At 35.4% G+C, this 27,404-nt stretch overlaps 1 protein-coding gene across 10 annotated transcripts in view; it reads left to right on the top strand.

The window, feature by feature from the left end:
* Nucleotides 1-27,404, top strand: part of LOC129575337 (sodium/potassium-transporting ATPase subunit alpha) — a 38,014-nt gene that overhangs the window by 1,194 nt on the left and 9,416 nt on the right. Inside the window, exons 1-9 of one of the 10 annotated variants that reach the window (XM_055458754.1) lie at nt 2,656-9,054; nt 11,882-12,094; nt 13,946-14,026; nt 16,184-16,318; nt 16,475-16,741; nt 16,843-17,028; nt 17,200-18,795; nt 18,886-19,101; nt 20,823-20,917. In XM_055458754.1, coding sequence (XP_055314729.1) covers nt 16,196-16,318; nt 16,475-16,741; nt 16,843-17,028; nt 17,200-18,795; nt 18,886-19,101; nt 20,823-20,917 — 2,483 coding nt within the window. In that variant the 5' untranslated portion in view covers nt 2,656-9,054; nt 11,882-12,094; nt 13,946-14,026; nt 16,184-16,195. Of the gene's footprint in view, nt 1-2,655; nt 9,055-10,005; nt 10,253-11,881; nt 12,095-13,945; nt 14,027-16,183; nt 16,319-16,474; nt 16,742-16,842; nt 17,029-17,199; nt 18,796-18,885; nt 19,102-19,511; nt 19,607-20,822; nt 20,918-23,813; nt 23,909-27,404 lie in introns of those variants that run through there. The other 9 variants (XM_055458749.1, XM_055458752.1, XM_055458750.1 and 6 more) reach the window with 9 other exon arrangements.

Raw genomic sequence — 27,404 nt, 5'->3', positions numbered from 1 at the left:
GTCGTGGTCGTCGTTTTCGTCGTCATCTGTACTTTTAACTTGTACAAATACTCTAATTTTGTTTTTATACTTCTTTTTCTTCTTTCAAACACAATATGCATCAATCCCAAGTGACATGAATAATTTTCGCACATTTACATCGAAACGATAAATACGTGCCACTGAATACGGATAAATTTTAATATACCGTGGTGTATTCATGTCATAAATATGAGATGTAGAGTAGTTTATGTTAAACATAGAAACGGCATGAAAAAAAAGCGAATGCCTTTGGCTTTGGAAAATGGGGAGAAAGAATAATGCACTTCACTCGCGTCACGCGCGCGAATGGAGTGAATCATTCTAATCGATTCCCTCCACGAAGAAGACAAAAAGCGTCACTATATTGCGGTTTCGTGAGCAAAGTAATTTTGTTTCGCAACCGAAATAAAGCGGATAAATAGAAATGTTGTGTGAAATGACGAAAAAAAAACGATGAATACAATTCGAAACGAAGAATCTAAGGATCAATATGGGAGCAGAACAGAGCCAAAATGAAATGGTTGAAATGAAAAGGAGAATTGCAATGAAAAATCCGTCTAATTTTTACATTCATATGCCTGGCCGATAGATGTAAACATCAATTGCTTTCATCTATTTTGGCATTTGGCAGATAGAAGCCAACGAAAATTGCAACGATTTTTCATCCAATTTTATTTATAAACAATCTTGTGATTTACGGTGATGTGCATACACGATCCAACGGCTGTCAAATTTCTGTTTTTGACTTCGTCGTATACAAAGTGCATGTAAAATATGCTTACATAATTCATTGAATGCATCGCCAAATGTTGTCGAGCTATAAAATAATCGGTTGATTTCCATCGGAAGGATCGAAAGTGGCATATTCCCTCTGGCTATGGCCAAGAACAATGTTTATGCTTCGAACCAACCGCAATCAATATCATCGAAGTGTCAACATATTGTAATTGTTTTTTAATAGAGAGCGACACACAGTCGAAGCATACCGTGTGTACATTAGGTGTTGTTCTCATTTTGGGCATATCTCACCATGGTTACGTGTGCATACCGACAATTTTTCTCTAATGGGTATCGCCGAAATGTCGGCCCGAGTGCATGCACATTCTCTCGCTCTCTCTCTCCATTGTTCGACTGTTCGGTTGTCTGCGTTGACATAATTAACCTTATAAAAGTGCTATTTAATGGGGAAAAACTATACAATAGCAATAAGAATCACTATTTTTCACCATTAGCAAATGGGCGAAGAACGAATAGATGTACGAGTATATATATATATGAAACTCATAGAATGAAAACAGAACTTCTGAACTCTTTGCCGATAAATGAAACGAAAAAAAACTTAGAGCAAAAAAGAAACAAATAAAGTTGCGAGCAAAAGTGACACAAGTGAGCATTGAGCGGAAAACACGTTTTTCTTATTTTTCTCGCGACTGGAAAAAGATAGCGACTAGGTGTCTTCGGCAATATTGTAGAAAATGGAAATAACTACAAATAAGTCGAAGACACCTAGTCGCTGTCTTTTTCCAGTAGCGAGAAAAATGAGAAAAACGTGTTTTCCGCTCAATGCCCACTTGTGTCACTTTTGCTCGTAACTTCATTTGTTTCTTTTTTGCTCTAAGTTTTTTTTTCGTTTCATTTATCGACAAAGAGTTCAGAAGTTGTTATTTTGTTCTTACGCTGTCATTTATATCCAGGTCAGGTCCGACGACTCACTTATTCTTAAAAATTTAATCGGATTGTGTATTTCAAATATTGAACATGCATGTTAAAGCAAAGAAGTGCAGGTGAAATGCGATAATATATATATATATTATACAATACACAGTACAGATCACATAGAAAGTGGCTCGCACTGTGCATATGTCGAAGCATAGAGCAATCACAGCGCTGCACACACATACATTGAATCAATTCAATTTGATTGAGAAGGCAAATCATCAATTTTAAATGATGTCCTTTTCAATTGATTAATTTTGAATGATGCCTGATTCCGGAAGCGAGAAAAGCCGTCAAACCCCAAGGAATGTCAAACGAGAACACGTCATTTCATGATTTGGATCGATGCGGATTTAACAACGTGTGTGTGTGTGTGTGTATGTGTGTCGGTTTTTTTTTGCTTCTCTCTCCTCCTTTGAGAGACAGAGAGCAAAAGGAATGAAGCGCGATATGATTTTTTTTTCAAGTTTGCTTCTCTCCGTTTGAATGGATTTAAATTTTCTGATGAATGACCAACGACCGCGACGACGACTGTTGCTGAACGAGAGAGAGAGAGAAAAAAAAGAACACGCAGCTTGCTCTCGTCGCGCAATCAAAAGCGCAATGGTCATAAGTAAGCAAGTCAAATGATCTATGATAAGATATCTCGTGATATTATCATTAATTCGACAATAAACTTTAAATTGATGCATCCGCATATCGGTCGCAATAGAGACCGTGCGCACGGTACGTTCGAAATTTTGATACCGTTTTTTGTTCGCTCATTTTTGAGCATCATCGCACGGTATATCTCTCTGGATGCTCTCCGATCTCTGTTAAGATCCCGCCCCTCCGAATTTATATCCATATGCCGTCCATCTCTTTCGGATGCCAGAATCTATGTAAAATGCAAACGTTTCGATGATGATGAACAGTAGAACGATGATGTATGCTGAGTATATATGTATATCATCTGGAAGAAGAATCGACGAAACAACGAACACGTATTTCGAGCAATAAACAACACAAAAAGAGAGTAGAATGGGTATACTTAGGTACCATGGTTTTTATCGCGCACAGGCCGATTTGATTCATTCAGCATGCGCTCAGAAATACATAGTGATACACATTTTGCGATGAGCACATTTTGGTTTGATAATAAATTAATAAATGAATGAACATGAATTGAATAATCAGCTCGTGTCATGTGTATGTAGTGGGATTTTCATGTATGAGATAGAGAGAGTCTCAGTGTGGCCATTAATCGCTTCGAGTCCAAGAGAACAAGATCGATTGTTTGTGTGTGTGTGTGTGTGTGGACAAGACCGAAATGGATAGAGTGAAATAGAGATAGTAATAGAGAGAGAGAAATGTATGTCTAGCAAGCCGAGCAACAAGCGCATGTGATGACAATTGATTCAAACGTCGATGATAATTGAATGGATATCGGAAGCAAAACCTGAAACGAACATTCTCCATTTGACATATTGAAAAATTGACACTGCAATTCATTCATTACTGCCGATTGCATCAATCTTGGTTGCACTTGTCACCTTCTCTTCTCATTCGCATTTTCCATCTTCTTCTTCTTCTGTCCGATGGAATAGTCTATTCATTTACACACACGCCACAAATCGATCTTATTTCATAATCATTCATGTCGAATCCCACCAAATTAGCACGTCAATTTAAAAACGAAACTAACTATTTACAGTTGCGGTGATAAATTGTTATCGTGCAAATGATACTTATGACATGACTATGTTAATTCGTGTAGTGGCACTTTAGATTGTAGCGCGATGAGAAAAAAAATTGAATTCGAAGTACAAGTGCACTTGAGGCGCCATTTTCACTTCAAATCGATGAATCAAATTAAAAATAAATTCGATATTCCCTGCGAACGGAATTGATTTTTATTAGCTCACGTTTCAATTGTTCTTTATCTGGAAAGGACACTCGAACAAATCAATGAACCGAAAAAAAAATTTGAATCTATATTTGACCATACAGCAAACATTCAATAATATTCTATATTTGATTCATTTGATGCGACAAGTGCCACATGATACAATGCATATCATTGTCATCGGCTACCTGTCGAACATTCTAATCAGAACATAATCATGTTTTCGGCAAAATGATTCAGTCGAATTTGAATGGCTTTCGGCAAACATTCAGGATGATAATTGTGCTGCATTCTTGTGCGCACGTGTGTGCGTGTGTCGACCTAAAGCGACCGTTTACAGGTTTCTTTCTTCTTTGGTGGAGACATAGAGAGTGTAATACAGTGTGCGCGAGAGAGCGGTCGCATTTCATCGAGAAAAAAGTCGTAAAATATAATACGGATATTGTTTGCAATAAGCTTCTATTTACTTGATAAATTGAAGACTTCCCGATCTCATATAATTTGCCGCTTTTTACCATACACACATGCACACATGCGTTCAGATTCACGTATGTCGCGAATGAGCCGCTGCGTGTATATATTTTTTTTTATTCTGTTCACGTTTCTTGAAAGAGAGGTGTCTGAATGTGTCCCCATTTGAATACTGTTTTTCTTCGTCTGATTATTTTGAAGCGTCGGCGTATGTACGAATTCATCTGAACGGTCAACCGACTGGATTTCTTCGTTACGTAAACACTCTTATTAAGCAAATGAACTTTTTTTTCCCTCTTCCACCGTGCAAGCAGACAATGAGTGATAAGAGTGCGGTTCTTTGTTGAATTGCCCGTGTGCACACATTAGTGTGATAAATAACACCGTTTCAAACATTAAATGAAATCTTCATTTCCGCCGCCGCCGATGATGATGAAGAAGCAGATGAAGCGAAAGAAGAAAAAAAAAACTTTATTAAACCTTATTACTAAATAGAACAAGGCTATTCGACCGAATAAATTCCGGTAGGTTCGTGTGCACTTGGGCATTATTGTGTCGTTTCGACTGCATATATATATATGTGTGTGTGTGTGTGATTGTTGGCGTCTGTCGCAAGCTCCTAAAGAACTTCTTGAATGTCTCTCGCTCGCTCGCTCTTTTTATTTCTCACACTCTCTCGGCTTATTTGTTTATGGATCAAAATCTAGATTTAAATTAGACGAGTGAGTTTACTACTACAGTTTGCGATTGCTCGCGTCTTCGCGTTCATTCGAACACAACAATACTTCATTTTCCATTTAATATTTTGTATCAAAGACACACAGAGAAGGAGAGAGCAAGCTAAAATTTGCATGCACTCTATGCACATATTATGACATTTGTTCCTTTGTATTAGCCTTTGTGGTGCTCGCTCACATTTTCTTTGGCACGTTCTCTCTGCCTATCACTCTATCTCTCTCTCTCTCTGTGTGTGTGTTTCCCTCTGGCACATAAACCTTTTAACGATAAATCGCTTTTATTTTTTCGCCCTTCAAAACGAATTTTCAATAAAAAAAATGCATACACAACTCCGGCTGGCGGTAGTGTGGATTCTTTATTGCCTTGTGAGGTGAGATGATTGGCTTGAAATTGGACAAACACACACAAGAGAGATAATACATATGCAGATTCCGATATACCGAAGGAATCTATATTGGAATTGATATAATTATTGTACTTGTCTCTCCATCTCTCAGTTTTCGCTCTATTTTTACCTTCGAGCTGCCGCCGATTTATTTAGACCATGATTAATGCATGATTTGATTGTTCCCGTATATCAATGTCCCGTATATACACAATACATGAAAACTTGTGTTAAACAGCTAAGCTCAACGGGTACGTCACGAAATGATGAAAAATAAAGCCTTCAATCACATGGAGTGTGTGTGTATGTGTATGACAGAGATAATGTTAGATGGAGGGAAATAGCACGCGAAGCTTCTGAAAACAACCGTCAATTTTCTGTTGGTTTGAACAAAAATCTCCCCCAATAAGCTCGATGCAGCCAATGGGGTGTTGGATATGGCATTTTTATTGGTAATTCGAACGAAAACAGGTTCGCGAACAGTTTTCTCTCTATGTTGTTGGTGCTTTTTTTTGTCAATGGCAGTAAATATGGCGCCGGTTAATAGTGTTCTATTTGCATGACGTCACGCGGTACAATGCACAACTCATCAATATTCCATTTTTAGTATGGATCCATATCCACTCCACCGAAACCGAAAATACACGCGGAACATAACGGAACGGAACGGAACGAAACGCTCATATATAATTTTGCATTAGCTGCATTTCAGGATTCGGTTTGTTTGGCAAAACCTAAATATGTATCCGAAAAGAGTCGATAAAATAGCAACTTTCACACTGTCTCAACTAAAAATACAATCGAAGCTATAGCAGCAGCAGCTGCTGCAGCTGCAGCAACATAGTCAAACTATTATTTCCGCATGCTCACATTTTTTGTTCCATTGTTCCAAATTTTGATATACATATCAAAAGTATGAAGTGCGTTTTCTTTGTTGTGATTCATCATTTTGATGAAATGAATTCCTCGAAACGGTGGGCACTTCATTATTACTACTTTGAACTGGTTGTAAGCGAAATGGTACGAAATTTATGTAATTGCAGGCCGCGTATAGCTGCCGTTGTCATGCTGTATATTACTTAACGGCATCCTCATTAGACATCAATTCATTGTGTCCAGCAGCAGTAGCGTACAATAACAAATGAAGACGTGTATCGTGTTTGTGACCTTTTTTCGCTTCTTTCGCGTTTACGGAATTTCCGAATTGGCCGAATGAGGAAGTTGCTAGATTTTTGCTTTTTGAATCATGGCTATTTTGAAATCGACTAAAGTTCTTAGAAATGTATGCGCACAAACAACGTTAATGGTATACAGAAAAGCAAGCAAACAAATAGAAAGAAAACCATTTTATTTACAAAATTAAATAAATCATGGACATTTCACACACGATTCATATATGTGGCTAATCGCATTCGATATCAATAGAAATGGATATAATGTACATAGCATATGTCCTGTTTTGGACAGTTTGTTAAAAATCGTCAACTGTACACAGCACAGTTAATGTGTATACTGTTGGTGTTTTTCAAATAGAAACCCGTCATGGGAACTGTTTCTGGAGGCCATATCATAACTAAAACTTATCCACTGGGATGGATATAAAATTAAAATTTACCTATTTTGCTGTTGGTGGTGTGACACTTTTTAGGGTACTTTTCATTTCGATCTCATTTGCTTGCTCTAAAGAGATGAAGACTTTTCTCATTCGTTCTATGTTCAAGTTAAGAGATAATTTGGTACATTGAAAAAAAAGACCGACCATTGGGATAATTCGAAGCGAGAGAGAGAGAAAGAGAGAGAAAGAGAGAGAGAGAGAGGGGGAGAGAGGAGAGAAATACACGAAGCATACATTTGAATCTGCTGACACAGAGCAAAAATGCCAAACACTCTCGCAGTCTGAATATTGCGAGAGAGATATCGAACGAGCGCACTTGCTCACTCATTCTCTTGCTCTCCACCATGCCACTTCTTCTTCTTCTTCTTCATCATCATTCGTCATATCGATTTTTCTCGTGCTACATATAGCAAAGCTCGTTTGTGTGTCGTTGAGAATTAGTTCCGCTTCTGTTTCTCCTGTGCTATTTTTTCTGTGCTTGACTTTTCGTTTTCTTCTTCTTCAGTTGTTGTTTTTGTTGTTGCTTGTTCGACAGGATCATATATTTCCCGCTACCCCGCTTGTATATGCAACACTCGAAACACACTGAATGTGTGTGTGCAACTGTTACACACAACATTAAGAGTAGAAACGGAAACAGAAAAAAAAACTAACCAAACTATACTTAAGAATCGTGTGCGCGCGGTTTGTTCGTTTCCTCATTCGCTCGTTGCACGCGAAACGTAGAGCAAACGTAATGAAATTTCATAATAGCGACAATTACATGTCGTTTTTTTTTTTCATTTCAACTTTGTATCGATCGTCATCATGTGATGACATAGGAAAAATGGCCAATTTTCCACTGTTTGCAAGGAGCTTAGGTGGATTTTCAACTGGTGCGCGAATGCGAAGAAGAGATGAAGGGAGAAACAGGAAAAACCAGATAGAGAGAGAGAGAGAGAGAGAGAGAGAGAGAGAGAGAAAGAGAAAATTTGAGTTGATGTTTGAGGATAATTGAGAAAAAGCAATCGCAGCATATATATCGAAATCGAAGGCATTTCCTTTCCCATTCGCCAAGTTTCATTTACGTACTTCTACAGCAATTCGATGGTTTCTCTAGCATTGGAAACGAGTCCGATAGACGCCAATGTATATATCCACAATGTGACGCAGTATGACGTCATTTAGGCGCTGAGTTTGCTCATTTGATACAATCATGAAAATGTGAGAGATATTTTGAATATGATGGTGAGTGAGAGACAGAGCACGTATGTGTGTATGTGTGTGTTTGGTTGCTTGCTTGCTTGTCTATCCTGTTGTGTATACGAAACTTTTCTCAGAGTTTTTCTCTCAACCACACACTCTTTACACACTGCGAACAACACCACATCTCACACAATTTTGCGATATGTACATCGAATTCTCTCGGGCTACTTTGAATTCGTGTGTATTTTCTTGCGACCGAGTATTGAGTGCGGCCCCCACTAACTTTCTCCTTTCCGAATCGGATTTTTCTTTTTCCGAACAAACCGAAAAATGCCAGCACACAAACGCGACTGCTCCGTACTGCCATTGGGCATCGGTGTGTATGTGTGTATACATTTGTATGTGTGTGTGTTACAAAGAGATAATAAGAAGGAGAGAGCGAGAGAGAGAATGTGTGGCTGCTGGCGTTTGTTCGTTTGTGTAATGGGAAAAATTCAAATGCTGCTGAAGTGTGAGTCGTTTCTGCGAGCGAACGAGAATTTCGACGATATGCATGAATACAGCGAGCTTGAATTCAGTTGAGCGACGTACCCGTAACGATAAGGTCGCGAATACGATTTTATGTACGATTTTTCGGTCCATCACCAGTATATACGTATACAGGAGTTTATATTTTATGTTGTAAGCTGATGAAAACAGTTCTTTTTTACAATACAACAATACGAATTCGCGCATGGATACAGCGTGAAAAAGTGTCATTAGATTGGGATATAATCGAGGGGATTGAAAACAAGTGACAATTTGAAGTAAAAAGTATTAAAAAAAAATACCGAGGAATATTTTGACCAACAAAAAAGAAATTATTGAAAGAAAAAGGAGCAAAAAAAAATTTAACAGAAAAGAAATAAAAATTATATCCACGAAACGAGGGAGGGAAAAAGAAAACACCAAAATCCGATTCACTAGTTTAATTCAAATACACGAATCACACACATCAGCGAATAGGAAAATTTTCACAAAAGATACAAATCGACCAGTGTAAGTTGGACTTCTTTTTTTTTATTGAGTTCAATTGCTGTTTATTTATTTATCATTGAGTGATACATATGAATGGTAGTTTTCATGAAAGTTAATGTCAATGTGTGTGTGTACTCAAATCATTTTGTCGTTTTGAAAGCAAGAAAAAAAAAGTTCATGAAAAAATATATCAAATCACACTACATCCAGAAATTACCCTAGAAAAGGAGAATGCAAATTACATGTGTTTGGTTCGAGCACGTATGCATTATTGCTTCGTTCGTTCTTTCTACCATATTCATTTTTTTTTCTTTCGAATTTTGAAATACACATCTCATTTTTGATATATACGTGTATTTTTGATATATATATATATGTTCGAGCTTTGTCATTTTGTCCAATCAATACGATGAACATTATATAATCATGTGTTTGCGCGCTTGCTGCAAATGCACATTTCACAAATATTCGGTTAAAATTTAAACAACGTTTCATTTCAAACATTCGTGCGCGTTTATGTGTAAATGTGTGTGTAACGAAGAGAAAAAAACATGCAAATCGGTTGAGAATATGCGAAAAAAAACGCAACACTCGAATATTTGAAAAGGATAGAACGTAAAAAAGCATGAATGTGAAATGAAAGCTTCAATTAACAGCAAAAAACTGCGTTCATCACAGTTGAAATCAAAATTAAGTGAGTTTGTTCCATGTAAGATTAAAATTGAGGTTACGTAAAGAAAATGAGCAAATCATCATGGGAAAAAAAATCTCCTCCCCCCTTCGTTTCCACCCTCAACTCAACTCAGCACCATTTCCACACCAATGATCATTTATAATCATCGTTTGGAGTAAAAGAGAATAATAATTAGGAGTTCGTTATCATTCATTTTTACTGCTATTTTGAAGATATTTTTTTTACCCAACCCCGTTCCAAATACCGTACAACTCCAGTTTTCAATTCTATCTCTTTAGCCAGTTCATGAATCTATTACCGCACCGAACATTTATATCGGTTAATGTCAATTACCAACAACTGAACGACCGTATATGTGTGTGAGTGAGGGAGAGAGAGAGAGTGTGTGTGTGCGTATAGAGAGAAAGAGAATCTTCCATTTCCAACTCCTGAAAACGTTAAATTCCAAACGAACGGAAGAACCGAAAACGTTACGCAATCGAATAAGAACATTTTTTTCGGCCGAAAATGCTCAAAAGCGAAGAGGTAAGTGGAAAATGCATAGCCGTGCTTATCTTGAGCACGAGCTCACCATCAAGAACAAGAATGGCACCAGCAAACCACATTGAAAGTGAAATCAAATGCATTTGTATGCGAGCGAAAAAAGGATGAGAAGAAAAACATGGAAATAGACGAAATTTAGATGTATTCATCATAAGCCGAAAATTAAATTGGCCAAGAAAGGGGCTACGAAAATTGGTTTTTCTTTCTTTCATCGAACCAAGAAAAACCAAGTACCAGTTTGGATTGTAGAGCAAAAAGACCGAACAAAGCGCGGACCTGCCATACAAAAAAAGCGATAAATGAGCGGACGAACTGAACCAAAATGTGCGCACATAACACGCGCGCGCTTGTTTCACATGACACACTCAAGCCAATATATTGCCGATCGCAATGCAAGATGAAAAAGGAAAAAAAAAATTCCAGCACACACACACACACACACAGCACGAGAAGGAGAGAGCACGCGTGTGTGTGTGTGTGTGAGAGAGAGAGAGAGCGGCAACGGTTGGTACCGCTGTATTATTTCTCCTGAAAATTTTCTACAAGGTAAATCAGTATCGATTTTTCGGCATTCTGGCCTGTTCAGTTGCCCCGCTCCATCGTCAGCAAAATGCTATACGTCAAAAATTCGCCACAAACACATTTACACGCACACAGTTTTATTGGATGAAGAGGAAAACGTGCAATTTTACTCTGTGCCATTCTCTGGCCTGCTCTTGTTCCCTGAAAAGTAACTGGTTTTTTCCTGCTTTTTTGCCCAATTGAACGTGCGTTTTGACAGGCGTTTTCGGGAAAGTTTCCCAAAAGAAAAGATAAAGAGAAAAAACCTCCCAACACGAAACAAGAAAAAAAACGCAATGGAAAATCATTGTTCTAGGTCTGTGTTTTTTTTCTTTGCCTTTGATTTCGCGTGTGTGCTGCAAGTGTAGCGTTTGGCGACAGTTTGATTGAATTTACGAAGCGACCTTGCGAGTTTATGGCTCATTGAACGTTTTAACACTATACACAAGCAGGAAGCAGTTATTTATAGTCTCTCTCTCTCTATTTCGTACACGAGATTTTCACCCATTGTCTGTATTTTTTGTTTGTTGATTATTTGCTCCAGTTATACAATCAAATTTCGAATCAATCAAATGCTTAACTGTTCCAAACACACAAAAGGTTCACCGTCAAAATGCGACACACAAGCAATTGTGTAATCGAGATTCCAACAATATGGGCTCGTTGTTGTTTGTAGTTCAGGCTACAGATTACGGGCTTTTGATTACCATTGACCAATTCAGTGTTGATGTTCAAGAGCAGAGCAGAGAATCGCCGCTGATTTTAATCACATTCAATTTATCTGCTTTTATGTTAATTTATTGCAATAAAAATAAAACAATAAAAACAAAATCGCGTTTTTGTAGAGCATCAAAAAAAAAAATCGGCGAAGAGAAAAGAAGAAACCATATTACATCATTTGGAAAATGTGATAACATGAATAGAAACAATGAAAATTCGATCGAAATTTTATTTGCAATCTAACGAAAGAAATTTTTCTCTGTTTTCTGTTTCCCATTCACAAACATAACTTCAATCAAACCAACAAACAAAAAACAAAAAAATTCTCAGACCATTCTGTAAAGGTAGAGAACAGAACGTTTAAAGAGTTGAAGCAAGTAGAAAAAAAAACGAGCAGGGGATAAGAATTTCGACTTGGAAATTGGATTAAAGAAAAACGAACAAAAAAAAACATCGTTGGTGTTCGTACAGTGCGAATCGAACTAGAAACACACAATCAATCCGAAACTATTTTGAATCCACGTGGAATTCAATTTCCGACATGTAAGATTTCCCAATTTATTATATAATTGTGATCAGAAAAAAACAGACCATCAGCCGCATTCATTCTTAATTGCTCGCTCTCTAGCTGATTATCATTGTGTACAAGTGTTTTTTTTAATTTCTTTTCTAATTCGTTGAGTTCATTTTAGACTGAATTGCATTTCATAATCCAGTGCATCCGTTTTAAAGCTTTGAAAATGGCATTGTTGTTTCGGTTCGTTTTGTGAACATTCTGTTCCGTTTATACATCTAGTTTTTTTTCTATCTCGCTAAATATTTTAGAATAGATTTGTTCCGTTTGTTATGTAACACATGCAACAAAATCGCAATATAGTTTTTTTTTCTGTTGTTACTCTGTTTCATGTTACACCTTGAAATCCTTGAAAACTGAAAATGTCATTCCAACAAAGATATCATCATTTTAATGCCATTTTTTACCTGTGTCGTTGAGTTTAAGATTTTTTTTTCGATTGAGAATTTACATTGTTTTACCCATAAGTTTTTGTTCTCTTTAAAAAAAAAATTTCTTCATTGGTCACATATTAAGCAACCAAATGTGTCCATAGAATCGATAGAAAAAAGAACCCAATTGGGAGGAAATTCTTGATAAAAAGCTGCGAAAAACAGAAAAATCCAATGAAAAAGTGTACGCATTTTTGACTCATGTCAAAGTTATTGAATGCATGCAATTCGTATATATTCTTTTCTCATTCGCTTATACGTCCTTTTGTGTGTTAGTGGTTGTTGTTTTTTTTTGCTTTCGAATAGAAGATTGCATTTTCATGTGAAAATATCCAGACCAAAAAGTTTTGTCGGCAATAGAGGCCCTTACTGAACGTTGTTCGCATTCTGCGCATGACCAATTTTATGAAATGTATATCGTATATCGTCACATACAATTTTGTTTTTACCCATATTTTTCTAACCAAAAGAAAGAGAAGAAAAAATCCGATAATTTTTTTCTTCTTCTGTTTTTGTCATTGCTACGAAAATCCTATTAAGTTTGATTTTAAACTAATTCATTTTGTATTTTGAGTGTGAAATATTTAAAAAAAAAAAAATGCAACAAACGAAAGAGAAAAAAAACGATTTTAATTGTGTCAATTGCAGCCCCTGTTTTGCAATATATCACATGTATAGATGTGTGTATATACGTATATATACTCACTCAGTTGAGGAAATGAAGGAAAAGATATCAAAAATTCAGACTGATATGCGCGGTATACACACATTTGTATTATATAAATACCCCACATGAGAGATGAATGCTTCTTTCATGACTGCTTTCCATGCGTTGCCCTTCTTATCGATCGCTTCACATTCAGCAGGTCATATTTCAAATGAAACTTTTCTGCTGCTTCGGCTGCGGCTGTCTTTTTCTACGGCTCAACGATTTTCTGTTTGCTCAAGCTAAAATCGAAGAAACTTTGGGGACAGAAAGAAAGAAAAAATAAAAACAGAATAACCTTAAGGTTTTAAACAAATATATTTGCTTTGGCATTAACTGAAACCCCCATTTTCATTGTTTGATTTCTTTCATCGAATTATGTTCGATCTCTTTAAATATAAACAATGTTTTGTTTGTCCCAATTTGTTTTAATTAAAAATGCATTTTGTTTGATTTTCAATACGTATTCGATATCTTTTTGTGTTGTTCGTCATTTTTTTTTCTTTTTTTTTTACATTCATATCAGAAATTTACTTATTAATTTTCGTTTATTACCACATTTATATGTCATTTTACTTTGGTTTGTCATCAATAAAAAAAAACAATCATTCCTACCCACCCCATGAATAAAACCGAAAAAAAACCAAACAAAAAAATCCATGTATGATCGCACGAAACCATAGCACGGAAGGACGGACTCCTATCGAGTCGCAACTGTTACGACAGTACCAGACGATAACCTAACTGCAGATGGATTCTTCAAGGTATTGCCAAAAATTCCAATCATTTTTTGTTTGTGCCCAATTGGATAAAACAGACATAATATTTTACGAACCGTTGAAACTAACATCATTTTTAAACAAAGAAATTAAAGAGAAAAAAAACACACCAAACAGCCGCTTATCACACGCTTTCAACTTTTTTACGGGAAGGGATACTCTAAACAAAGAGAGACAATAATATAATCTATTTATTGAATCGGTTTCAATCGACAGAGTAACATTACCCAACCTTATATTTTCGGTTTTTTGTTTTGGTTCAATTTCACACTGACTTTGTTACATGTATATTCTACAATTGGCATTCACACACTAATCCATTTAACAGCTTAAATAATTTTTATTTTCTAAGTTTACAAAATTCAATTCGTTTAGTTTGAAATTTCAACACAAACATATCTGTATTTTGTATGGTGCATGAGAATTTATTTTTTTTTGGAAATTGGCCATCTCTGTCTGAATAGTGAAATGATGAGCAGCAGGTGTTGGATACGAAAAGTCTATTTGAATTGAGCGCAACGAATACCAAATTCGAATTAGAAATGGCGTCATTGAAAATTTCGATACAAAATCATGTTGCAATTCAATCGCATTCGATGGATGTTCATTATTATAGCCGAGAATGTTTGAAGCCGAGATCCAATTAAATTAACCAATCCATGGTCATTCAATTGACGTCATATGATGTGGTGGTTTTACCTGAATAGTGTACACGCAAGATGCTCTCACTTCAAAACCATCGATTGAATTGTTCATCTCACCACCATTACCACCACCGGGAGTGAATACCGACCACCCTTTCTTCTTTTCAACGTTTTTTTTTCTCTTCTTTATTATAACGTTATATTATGCGTGAGGATTTCCTTCTTCTTCTTCTTTCAAGTATACTTTCAACTGTTTGCACGTGTACAGCGAATGACATCACAGAGTGCGAAGTACACAGCACCGCATGTGTATGTGTCGATTTCATTGTGCGGCAAGCATAAGATCAATCTCTTTTGTGCAAACAAAGATGAATTATAAACCGTTGGCATCAAGTTACTCTACTGCGCAGTTTGCAGTAAGGAATATAGCCTCCTTGAATAGCTTCAGTGAGGCGCGCGAGTGCTCGGGCGAACAAACAATACACTCGCTTTTCAAGAACCAAACCCTTTAATACGTACGGAAATCGGAAACAAGGGTCGGCTTCTTACTATGTAAATATCCGTTGTAATACACAATTCTCAATTCGCCTTCTTTTCGCTATATAGTTGCCCCCTTCTGTGGATAAGTCATTGAAATTTGTTTCGCTTTTTGATTTATGCACATTTATTGATTTCTTCGTCGTCGTCGTCGTCACATTTTCTTCGCAACTATTCGGAATTGGATATGTCAATTTGATTTTCTGACCTATTTCACATTTGATATTCCCAATGCATAAACTAAATTTTCCCCCGGTTCGGTTCGGTTTTTATTTTTACAATGATGAAAATGGTTTTATTTTTACCATCAGCTCTTTTATTGGACGATAAAATGTCATTTACATTGGGCTTCGGTTCAAACAGAACGCTTAAAAATAAATGAGAATTCCGATTAAGCCCGAAATGAAGTCGTTCCGAGAAAACCTTCAACATTGTTTCATTATTCATATAATAGGCCATGTCAACTGATTGCACGTAAACAAAGGACAAGCGCATACAAAATTTTCATGTTTTAAGTAGTTTGTAGTTTTGTACGGTAAAATGTTACGCATCGGACACTCTGAGTAAGTATTTGATTTGGGTGTGAGTTTTTGAGAGAGTGTGTGTGTGTGTGTGTATTTGAACATGTGTGGTTTCACGGATTATGTATCACTCTAACAATTGTGATTTTGCATTTTTATCGCGATATTTCGGAAGAATTTCTTTCAAATTCACATTGAAATAGGAGTCTACTGTTTTTAAAGTAAATTGAAAGGAAACGCTATTGCCATATGAATTTTTAAATTCTATAAAAAAAATTCTAATTTTGAGGAAGAAAATCTTTTGTAAATCAAAGCCGAAGGGAAAAAAATGCAAAGTCACATGATAAATATTAACAAAAAGAAAATGATTTCAGTTTTGGCCAAATTCTCTTATCGAACTTGATTTTTAATCTGAATTATTTTCTCAATGTACATTACAGTCAAGACGTAAGATGGCTAAGGCAAAGGCAGCAAAGAAGGAGAATCTTGATGATCTTAAGCAGGAATTGGACATCGACTATCACAAGATCACGTCAGATGAACTGTATCAACGATTTCAAACACATCCAGAAAACGTAAGTGAAACTCCGTACAAAACGGGACTGAATACATCTCATTTGTGAGAAGCTTGAACCAAAACTATTCCAAACTGTGCTCTCATACAGAGTTCAATACATAAGTTGTTTGCCATAAAATTGCTAATGCTATTTTAATTTCTACAAATTCGACAGGGTCTAAGTCATGCAAAGGCTAAGGAAAACTTGGAACGCGATGGACCGAATGCGTTAACACCACCGAAACAAACGCCCGAATGGGTGAAATTTTGCAAAAATCTCTTCGGTGGTTTTGCATTGTTGCTTTGGATTGGTGCCGTTTTATGTTTCGTTGCCTATTCTATTCAAGCCAGTACAAGCGAAGAGCCATCCGACGATAACTTGTACTTGGGTATTGTGCTTGCAGCTGTTGTCATAGTTACCGGTATTTTCTCATACTATCAGGTAAGCGGTCCAAAAATTCAAACCGTGCCGAAGGCCACAAAATTCGAAAGAACAAAATTCGATTGACCGTGTATTAACGTTGGAATTCATTTGCCAAACAGGAATCAAAAAGTTCAAAGATTATGGAATCGTTTAAGAACATGGTACCGCAATTCGCAACAGTTATCCGTGAAGGTGAGAAACTCACTTTGCGTGCCGAAGATTTGGTATTGGGTGATGTCGTTGAGGTGAAATTCGGTGACAGAATACCGGCTGATATTCGAATCATTGAAGCTAGAAACTTTAAGGTGAGTTAAACATTGTTTACACAGAGTGTTTAATGTAATTGGGTCGAATGGATGGAGGGAGAGAGAGAGAGAGAGAGAGAGAGAGAGAGAGAGAGAGGAACAAAAATTCATTCGTTATTTTTCGTGTAAATAATGCTGATTTCAATCGCTTTGTATCCATGCCAAATGCAGGTTGACAATTCATCACTGACCGGAGAATCTGAACCACAATCACGTAGCCCTGAATTCACTCACGACAATCCATTGGAAACGAAAAATCTTGCGTTCTTCTCGACAAATGCCGTTGAAGGTACTGCCAAAGGTGTTGTCATCAGTTGCGGTGATCACACTGTAATGGGTCGTATTGCTGGTTTGGCATCCGGTTTGGACACGGGTGAAACGCCAATCGCCAAGGAAATCCATCATTTCATCCACTTGATCACCGGTGTGGCCGTCTTCTTGGGTGTTACTTTCTTCGTTATCGCATTCATCTTAGGTTATCACTGGTTGGACGCTGTCATCTTTTTGATTGGTATCATTGTGGCTAATGTGCCAGAAGGTTTGTTGGCCACTGTCACCGTATGCTTAACCCTGACCGCTAAACGAATGGCATCAAAGAATTGCTTGGTGAAGAATTTGGAAGCCGTCGAAACATTGGGCTCAACATCAACCATTTGCTCGGACAAAACCGGCACATTGACACAAAACCGAATGACCGTTGCTCACATGTGGTTCGATAATCAAATCATTGAAGCCGATACCACCGAAGATCAATCCGGTGTTCAATATGATCGCACAAGTCCCGGATTCAAGGCATTGTCACGCATCGCGACATTGTGTAACCGCGCTGAATTCAAAGGTGGCCAAGAGGGTGTGCCAATTTTGAAGAAGGAAGTCAGTGGTGATGCTTCAGAAGCGGCTTTACTTAAATGCATGGAACTGGCTCTCGGTGATGTCATGTCCATTCGTAAGAAGAACAAGAAAATCGCTGAAATTCCATTCAATTCAACCAACAAATACCAAGTGTCGGTACATGAAACCGAAGATGCTGGTGATCCACGTTACTTGTTGGTGATGAAGGGTGCCCCTGAACGTATTTTGGAACGATGCGGCACCATCTTTATCAATGGCAAAGAGAAAGTCTTGGACGAAGAGATGAAAGAAGCATTCAACAATGCTTATCTTGAATTGGGCGGTCTTGGTGAACGTGTACTTGGTTTCTGCGATTTCTTGCTCCCATCCGACAAATATCCAAATGGCTTCAAATTCAATACTGATGATCCAAACTTCCCACTCGATAACCTCCGTTTCGTCGGTTTGATGTCAATGATTGATCCACCACGTGCTGCTGTACCAGACGCTGTGGCCAAGTGCCGTTCGGCCGGTATCAAAGTTATCATGGTCACCGGTGATCATCCAATCACAGCCAAAGCCATCGCTAAATCAGTCGGTATCATTTCGGAAGGCAACGAAACCGTTGAAGACATTGCTCAACGTCTTAACATTCCTGTATCGGAAGTTAATCCACGTGAAGCCAAGGCAGCCGTCGTTCATGGTGCTGAACTTCGTGATGTATCAACCGAACAACTGGACGAAATTCTGCGCTATCACACGGAAATTGTATTCGCTCGTACGTCGCCACAACAGAAACTCATTATTGTCGAAGGTTGTCAACGAATGGGTGCCATTGTCGCTGTCACTGGTGACGGTGTCAACGATTCGCCCGCTTTGAAAAAGGCCGATATTGGTGTTGCCATGGGTATTGCCGGTTCCGATGTATCGAAACAAGTAAGCATATTGTTTTCGTTTTCTCTGCATGCCAAATGTGATGCTCAAGTGCACAAAATTTAAATATCGAAAATTAATTTCATGTTTCAGGCTGCTGACATGATCTTGTTGGACGATAACTTCGCTTCAATCGTTACTGGTGTCGAAGAAGGTCGTTTGATTTTCGACAATTTGAAAAAATCCATTGCCTACACGCTTACATCAAACATTCCGGAAATTTCGCCATTCTTGGCTTTCATTTTACTTGATATTCCATTGCCATTGGGTACGGTTACAATTTTGTGTATTGATTTAGGAACAGACATGGTAAGTGAATCATAACTTTTATTACATTTTCATCCTTCTTACGACAAAGAAAAGCATAAAACCAAAAAAAAAATCATTTTAAACTACAAAATTTACTCAAAGTTGCAAAGTTTACAAATTTATTTATAAAAAAAGAGATAGATATCTAATTCGACTGATAATTGTAAGTGTACAGAACAAAATTGAAAATATATTCAAAAATCAAGTGCAGGGTATAATAGGAATAGATCAGATACACCACAACTTTTTTTATAACGAAAAAAAAACCAAGATCTCCCTAGATTAAAATTTAAGTAAACATTTTTTCTAGCTCGAAATTCAATAATCTAATCTTTTAAACAACAACAGAAACAAAAGCAAAAATATCCCAAATTTAAAATATTAAAACACATTCTGGCGGATTTGTTTAGGTGCCTGCCATTTCACTTGCATACGAAGGATCTGAATCAGATATAATGAAAAGACGTCCTAGAAATCCATACTCAGATAACCTCGTCAACTCGAGGTAAAACGCACACTTAGAAGCGTTTCCGATCAAAACAAATTACCCGAAAAAAAAACATATTGAATACTTTAGAGCTCGATTTTGTTTCAAGATGGAACATGCACGAAAACCAAAACCAAACAAAAAAGTGGAATTTTAATTAAAATATTTCTATTTTGTCGCCCAATTCGGTTTCCAAGTGACCAAAAAGCAAAAGCAAACTAAATCAAAACCAGAAACGAAAAAAAAAAAATTGCAAACATGTTCCACTGCGAAACATTTTGTATCTTAAATGAGACTCTTATGCCAATTTTTAATTTCTTTTTAACAGTAATTTGATATGCTTTTGCGTGCAACCAAGATTATACATAGAGATTCGTTTATTTTTCTTTAAAGAACTGATTAGTGAATTCAAAATTAATGATCGATTTTCTTTCCAATTCGGGTACGAAAGTAACCAAAACAAAAACCATCCGTAATATTATTTGGTCTTAATTAAGACTATTGAGCTCATTTTTCTTTTCAATATTGTTTTTATCGTTTTTTTTTCTTTATTTTGTTCCATTCACATGTAATGCAATGAACTTTTTTCCTATATCTCTCTATCTCTTATATTTAAAAAAAACATGTTTGAAAATAGTTATTATAAATATCGTACCAAATGGCATTGTCCGTATTTGCTATGTAACTTTCTTTCAAAAACCTATCAAAGTACTCTCTCTGTCTGGTCACTTTTCTGTATTTCCAACTTTTATCTCTCTCTCTCTCTCTCTCTCTCTCTCTCTCTCTCTCTCTCTCTTGTTCTAAACCAAAACAATCTATTCTTTTTAATTTAAACTATCGCTCGACTTGTTTCAGAACAAAAAAACACTTCCACACTTTTTTGCGATTGAAATGGTAGTTCCTGTCTTTAAACAAATATACACAAATCTATTAGATTTTTCACTAAAGCTAAAATTTCTTCCATAAAAAATGAGTACTTGGTCAATTCAATACACACAACAATTTGTTGGATCTTCTATGATCAACATGTGATATGATGATAGAAAGAAAAAAATATGCAACAGAAAAATTATGGCGTAATTTTTCGCGTTTTGTTGAATTTTTCACGGTTTTATCAACAAAATATTTTTGTTTTATTTTTATTTTTGTTATTTTAGACAAACAAAAACAAATTCGATATTTTTTTAATTTTAATTTTCTTTAACACCAAAAAAATCGATCGATAATTACTTAGGTACCGGCTATTTCGTTAGCCTATGAGACAGCTGAATCAGATATTATGAAACGTCAACCACGAAATCCATACAGTGATAAACTGGTCAATTCCAGGTGCCATTTCATTTTTTTTCTTTCTTAATTTGTTTTTTTTTTTTAAATTCCGAAACTTGAATAACACACACACACACAATATTTAACTTATCCAAAAATCTAAAACAAAACAAACATATTTAGTTAATTGGTTTGGTGTTTCACTTGGTTTTCTGCAAATCGAACAAAAACAAAAACACACTTGGACTTGAAATTATGAGTTTGTTATTTGCATTTGTTGTTTGTTTTTATTAGTTAGACTGTTCTAATTTAGCAACGGTTTTGTTTTTTTTTAGCTCAAGTACAAAATTTTCAAAAAAGGCCATTGGTTGGTTAAAAAAAATGAAGAGCGATTCAAGTGCACAATCACACATACACTCAAAAACACCAAATTTCGGGCGAACACTTAAAATTTCCAAATTCCACTCAATTCGCAATGTGTGCCACTTGTAATGCTTTTATAATTTGTACCAAAAAATCTTGTTCTATTTCATGTTTTTTTCTGCTCTACTAATCCTTTTAATTTTATTTTATGTAATATATTGAAAAAAAAAACAAAAACAAACCCCATTAACATTTATATACAAAATAACCAAATTATTAACGATAATTTTCTTTGTTTGTTTATTATCCGTTTTTGTTTGCGATATGATTTTCCGTTGCAAAACAAACAAAAAAAAACGCATAAATTTTTTTAAATTGATTCTCTGATTTTTATTCACTCAATGGCTGTGTGTCCATAGATTTGTTTTTTTCGCCAATAAAAGCGAAAATGATGTGTGGCAACAATTGATTTATTTTTGTTTACAAGTATTTCTGTGTGTTCACCACTGGCACTTTTGTGTATTTCGTGCTTTTTTGTTCACTTGGTTGATGAACCACCCAAAACAAAGAGTGTTTTAGATTTTACACACAAAAGCAAGCAAAAACAATAAGTATTAATTATATGTATGCAGGTGTTTGAGTTTGAGTATCAATGAACTGTCGAAAAACACAATAACCAATCACCACAAATGATTGATTCGTGATATCGAAGTGAGGCTGTGTTATTCAGCCTTCGGATTGCAATTCGTTAAATAAATTGAACGGTTGTAACTTCGAAATACGACAGAATGGGTAAATGAATGATTTCTGTTTTTTTTCTTATTCTGGGACAATTTCTAAGGTATTACAAACATACGTCTTCAGCCCAAAGCTAGCCAAATTAAATCAGGATATAGTTATATTTAACAAATTGTTTTAGAGAGAAACGATTTTTTTTTTACACATATTGTGATGATTATAATTGAATCCGACAATTTTGATTTTTCGCCGATATTTAGTCGGTCAGTGGTCGCGTAATTCAAGCGCACCACAAAAACAAAACACATTGACGACGATGATGAAGAAGAGGAGTTATATAAGGAAGATATTCTACATGAAAAAAAATTCAAATAAGACTGATTTCATTTATATTTTCTTGAGTTTAACCCCACTTTTACTATACCATATTGTTCGTATTGTGTTTGTTTATTCGTTTTTTGGTCTTTTTCTTTTTCCGCGGAACACGAAACCATAAATGCGTATAGTTTTTATTTTTCCGTGTTAATATGTTCCATTTCCGCGATATTTTATATACATGTATGTATATCTAGCAAATGAACAACGATTTGTTTTTTTTTTTTTTTTCATATCAAAACATTTGATTTCAGTTAAATTTCCACATCAAATTTCATATTCATGTTCATATTCATACCATTCATCATTTGTCATCCAAACACAAAAAAATCATTCAAACTCATTTGAACAGTATTTTTTTTCCCGAAAACATCGAACATCGCACATCTCATCGGCGAATTGCATCTCATGCAGGGCGTTTTTCGTTGTTTTTTTTTACTTCTCTAATTTCTTCTGTTACATGCGTTTTAATTTTGTGAACGAAAATAAAATAATAATTGCGTATAGGCATTGAACATGTGTCAGTGTGTATCCAGTTTTGAACTTTCTAACAAAATTGAACACTGCAAGTTTATTGAGATTCATAAAAAACTCCGTGTTCTACTTTTTATGTATACCTGTTGGCCACGCAATAGAATCACCGCTTCCGTTTGTTATTCCGTTTGAAACGATTACAGCTAACGGTTTTTGAGTCATATTCTATTCGGTTTTTTTATCGTATTCCGTGCGAATGTAAGTCGTCCAACACATTTGAAACCACAACCAAAAATCGTTGTGATGTTGTTCCTTCTCGCGTTCATTCTATTTCGCGCGTGAGCTGGTCGTATTATTCGTCGCGTATTTTCCTTTTCCACGTAATTCCTCGATAAATTCGGTATTGACTCGCCATTCAGTCCCTTGGCTACTCTAAATGGACGTTTATTCTGTCAAATACTAGCCAACGTAATTCTTTCACTAACATGCTGTTTCGGTCTATCGAACCTATTTTCCTCAAACGCTTAAAAGGTAGTACACAAAGGATTTTTATGATATTTCGAGAGAAAAAAAAACATCAAGTATTGAAATGCGTAAGCCGCCGCGGCTTGAATTTGCTCCGAATTTTGTGCGTAATGAACAGGAAAAACGGTTTAATTTTCGAAACAAGCGTTGCTTATATGTATGCGATTTTTTTTTATTGGTTTCATTGATAAACTAAAATTTTCCAACTTCAATCAATCGTCCGTTTTCCAAGTGTTTGAAGAAACGCGAGTTTTTTTTAACGTCAAAATAAAATGAAACTTCATATGAGATTAGGCCCTTCAAACACAGTGAGAACTAAAACGAAAAAATGAAACAACACAAAAATACACAAATGAAACGTTATTCTTCAAGAAAACCATAATAGCAAGAACAACAACAACAAGAACAAAAAAAAACAACACAAAAACGAACGAATTACTAAAGTGCAGTCATGTGTACTATGCATTTTCAATATAAATAGGTTCCAGCCATTTCGTTAGCTTATGAGACAGCTGAATCAGATATTATGAAGCGCCGACCACGGGATCCTGTCAATGACAAGCTGGTCAATCAAAGGTAAAACCATTATTTATATGGTATCTTCATTGCGTCCAAAAATGGAATTTATTGCATATGACAGTAAAGAGAAAAAACACACTGAATTTTGCGAGTGGAATTCAATAATAAAACTGAAAATTGTCGAAGAAATCAATTCTATTTACGTATTTTTAAACAACAACAAAAACAACAACAACAACCAGAAAAAAATATTCTTCATTTTTGATACTTATCATTTTTACTTTGCCTACTACTATTTTTCATTATACAACGAGTTTTTTAATGTATTTTTCCTCTTATTTTTCACATTTGATTTTCATGATATATTTTTCCAATCTTTTTCAAACAACAACAGAAAAAAAACCGTTATCATGTCTATTTCATTAAAGTCTACGTAATTGAAGCTACTGCTACTACATTATTTTTTTTCTTTCTACAAACACTAATTTAATAATTGTGTGTGTCTCTCTGTGCGTGTGTGTGTCGTTTCTTCCATTAATACGTATTGTATTGTGCCTATCAATTTTGCTTATACTGTTCGATCAATGTTAAGAATTTGGTATATTATCTATTTCCTTCTTTATCGTGCCAATTGAATGAATGATCTTTAATTAACTAGCCGAAAATTGCCAATAAAATTATACGTTTTTTTCTGTTTCAAACTAGCCTACTACTGTTTCGCTAAACTCTTTTCTTGTGTTGATTTCATTACGTTAAATATGTTTTCGTTAGATTTTATATTTCATTTTTTTTTCGATACCTACTAAAATGTCAAAACTCACATCTATCGCTCCCTTCGTTCTTTGCTATTCTTCTCTCTGTGCTATTTCGCATAGCATTTGATTTGTTTATTTCAATTTACCTTGGCACACTTTTTTACATTCTTACTTCGAAGCAGCACTTGCACACCGACTAAACAAAAATATAAAATGAAATTGATCTAATTTGCTAACGAAGAAAACTTAAAATGAGTTTTTTTTTTATTGGCTAAGACAAAAAAAAAACCGTTTTTTCTCTCTCTCTCGCAGTAGTTTCGTGAGGTTTTACCTATCTTTCTAACTCTCGATTTCTTATACTCATTTCCAAATCCCAATTACATTCATTTTTTTCGGTTTTTCTACTTTAATTTAAAAAGAAAACCATTAGTCGATTGCCAACAACCTTCTTACTTTTTCCACAACACCAGCTACAAAGCGTTCCTCTTTATATCTGCCTCTGTTTCTTTCTCTGTCTCCCTCATTTTCTATACACACACACACACAAACCCCTGAATGAACGTTAGAATTTTCGTTTTAGAAAAACAGCAAATATATGTATTTCAGTACAAAATCTTTCTCTTCACTCAGTTGGTCCCTTTTGAAACTGTAACTATGTTTACTTTGTGCACTTGTGTAGATCTATTTGTTTCGAATCGAATTGAAACTACCTATCCATCCTGCGAATTAATGGATTTGAACCGTGTGTTGAAACAAACTTGTGTGATTTTTCTTATAATTTGTTTCAAACAACCAAAGCAACATTGTACTGTCTCTCTCTGTTATCTTTCACGCACATACAAACAATTTCCTTTCTTCACATAAAATGTCTTTTTGCAAGCGAACGTATTTGATCTCAATTTGATGTGCATCATTCGAATGACCGACATGTTAAGAGCAAAAAGAATTCTAAAAATACACTGATGTGATGAAACCCAAGTAGCATCTAGGTGTATTTGTGGCAACAGACTAAAAAAGATGTGAATCGTCACAGTAGCTTTCATGTCTACATGTACATATATTGTTTCCATCATTGTGTTCTGTTCTGTCTTTTAAACATTTTTTTTTCTTTCGGTTTTGTTTGTAAATATTGTCGTGTGCATTAATTCAAAAATGAATAACTTTCGCGGAATAATGATTAGAGTTCAAAAGGCGTTGCACTTTAGCACGCATGAATCCGTTGTTTTTTTTGTATGGGCTAGTGATCTCTTTCTTCACACACATTCACCAGCGACATCTATGTAAACTGTAGTATTTCAAAATAAGACTGGAAAAAATATCGATTTTTTTTTTATATATTGATCACCTTTGGATTGGAGTCATTGGACTTGTGTGTGTGTGTGTGTGTGTGTGTGTGTGTGTATGTGTACGTGTTTCCATGTTAGCATTAATTTATATGATTTTTGATTTTTCATTTGAATAATGAGCATGGATTTAAATAGACAGCGCTGGCTGGTGTAACAAAGATGATTATGTGTCGGTTATTCATATTTGATTTAGTCCGTATTTTAACATGACTATTCACAATTGGGCGTCTTCAAAGAAACCACACTTCAAATTTAACTGCATCTTCCGAAAAAAAATCACTACATATATATATTTCTTTTTTCTTGAACATTTTTTTTTGTGTTAGGGCAATATAAACGATCGTCATCCATGATCATCATTTCATCATTCCATTTTCATACGCTATAACTTTGGAAATTTTTTTTAATTTGTTATTATGTCCATAAACTATTTTTCATATTTAATTACATTTGTCGCCTTTTTTCCCTTTCGATTTCAGTTTTTCGTCTTTTTTTTTGTTCTTTGAATTCCGATTTTATTTCCATACCACTATTTTTCAAATACTTTTTTTTATACACAAAAACAACATACACTACTTATATACAGTACAGGACACAGCAACACTTTGATAACAAATAACAAAAACTTATTGCCAGTTTAAAGAATTAATTGTTCGGATATCCGTGCGCAGCGTGTGATGTGGTACGCGCTCGTGCACAATAATCAATGATAGCGATATCAGCGTCGTTTTGCTAATTGTTTTTTTTTATTGCTTACTACTTCTTTCATACTATATACTCAGCTTACGTAAACTAAGTTTGATGCTAGAACCAAAATTGACAAAAAAAAACATAGAACAAACATGAAATTTGAAGTGTTTCAGGTAGGCTATGTGATATATAGCAATATAGTATGTGCCACCTAGTTGTATAGGGGTGGGCCAATATTTGTGCTTATTTGTCTGTTTATATTGTAAAGAAGAAGATGAAGAAAAGAGAAGAAAAAAAAATCAATGGGACGGTTAAGTTCGTTTAATGAGAGCTAGGATTCGAATATTGGGAGAGAAAGAAAACAAAATGCTTTTGAATAAATTGACAATCGTCCCCTTCGTCCCACGCATCCCATATATCGAGACCCATCTCGAATGTCGAGCATTTTGGGATATGCAAAGACAAATTTATGAAGACTCTGAATGCAACACTGAGTCTCTGCAACAACAGAAACATTGAAACTTTCAATGCTCTTCAATTTATTCATTCCATGAATGAGACAATGAAGGCAACCATGCAAATGAAAAATTGCCATGATGTTAATAAGCTTTAATATTTTATTTTAGTTTAATCAACATAACAAAGAAACAAAAAACAAAACAACCTGTAAATGTACCTTATTTAATCTTACCAAAAATCTTACCAAAACGTAACCCAATTTATTGCCAATTAAAACCAAAGAATCTGTGAAATAAACCAATC

Source organism: Sitodiplosis mosellana, unplaced genomic scaffold (genome assembly GCF_009176505.1).
Source record: "Sitodiplosis mosellana isolate CC-2019 unplaced genomic scaffold, AAFC_SMos_1.0 Smas_scaffold_6166, whole genome shotgun sequence".
NCBI lineage: Eukaryota > Metazoa > Arthropoda > Insecta > Diptera > Cecidomyiidae > Sitodiplosis > Sitodiplosis mosellana.
Note: the sequence above shows the minus strand (reverse complement) of the source record. Positions and strands in the feature narration are given on the sequence as shown.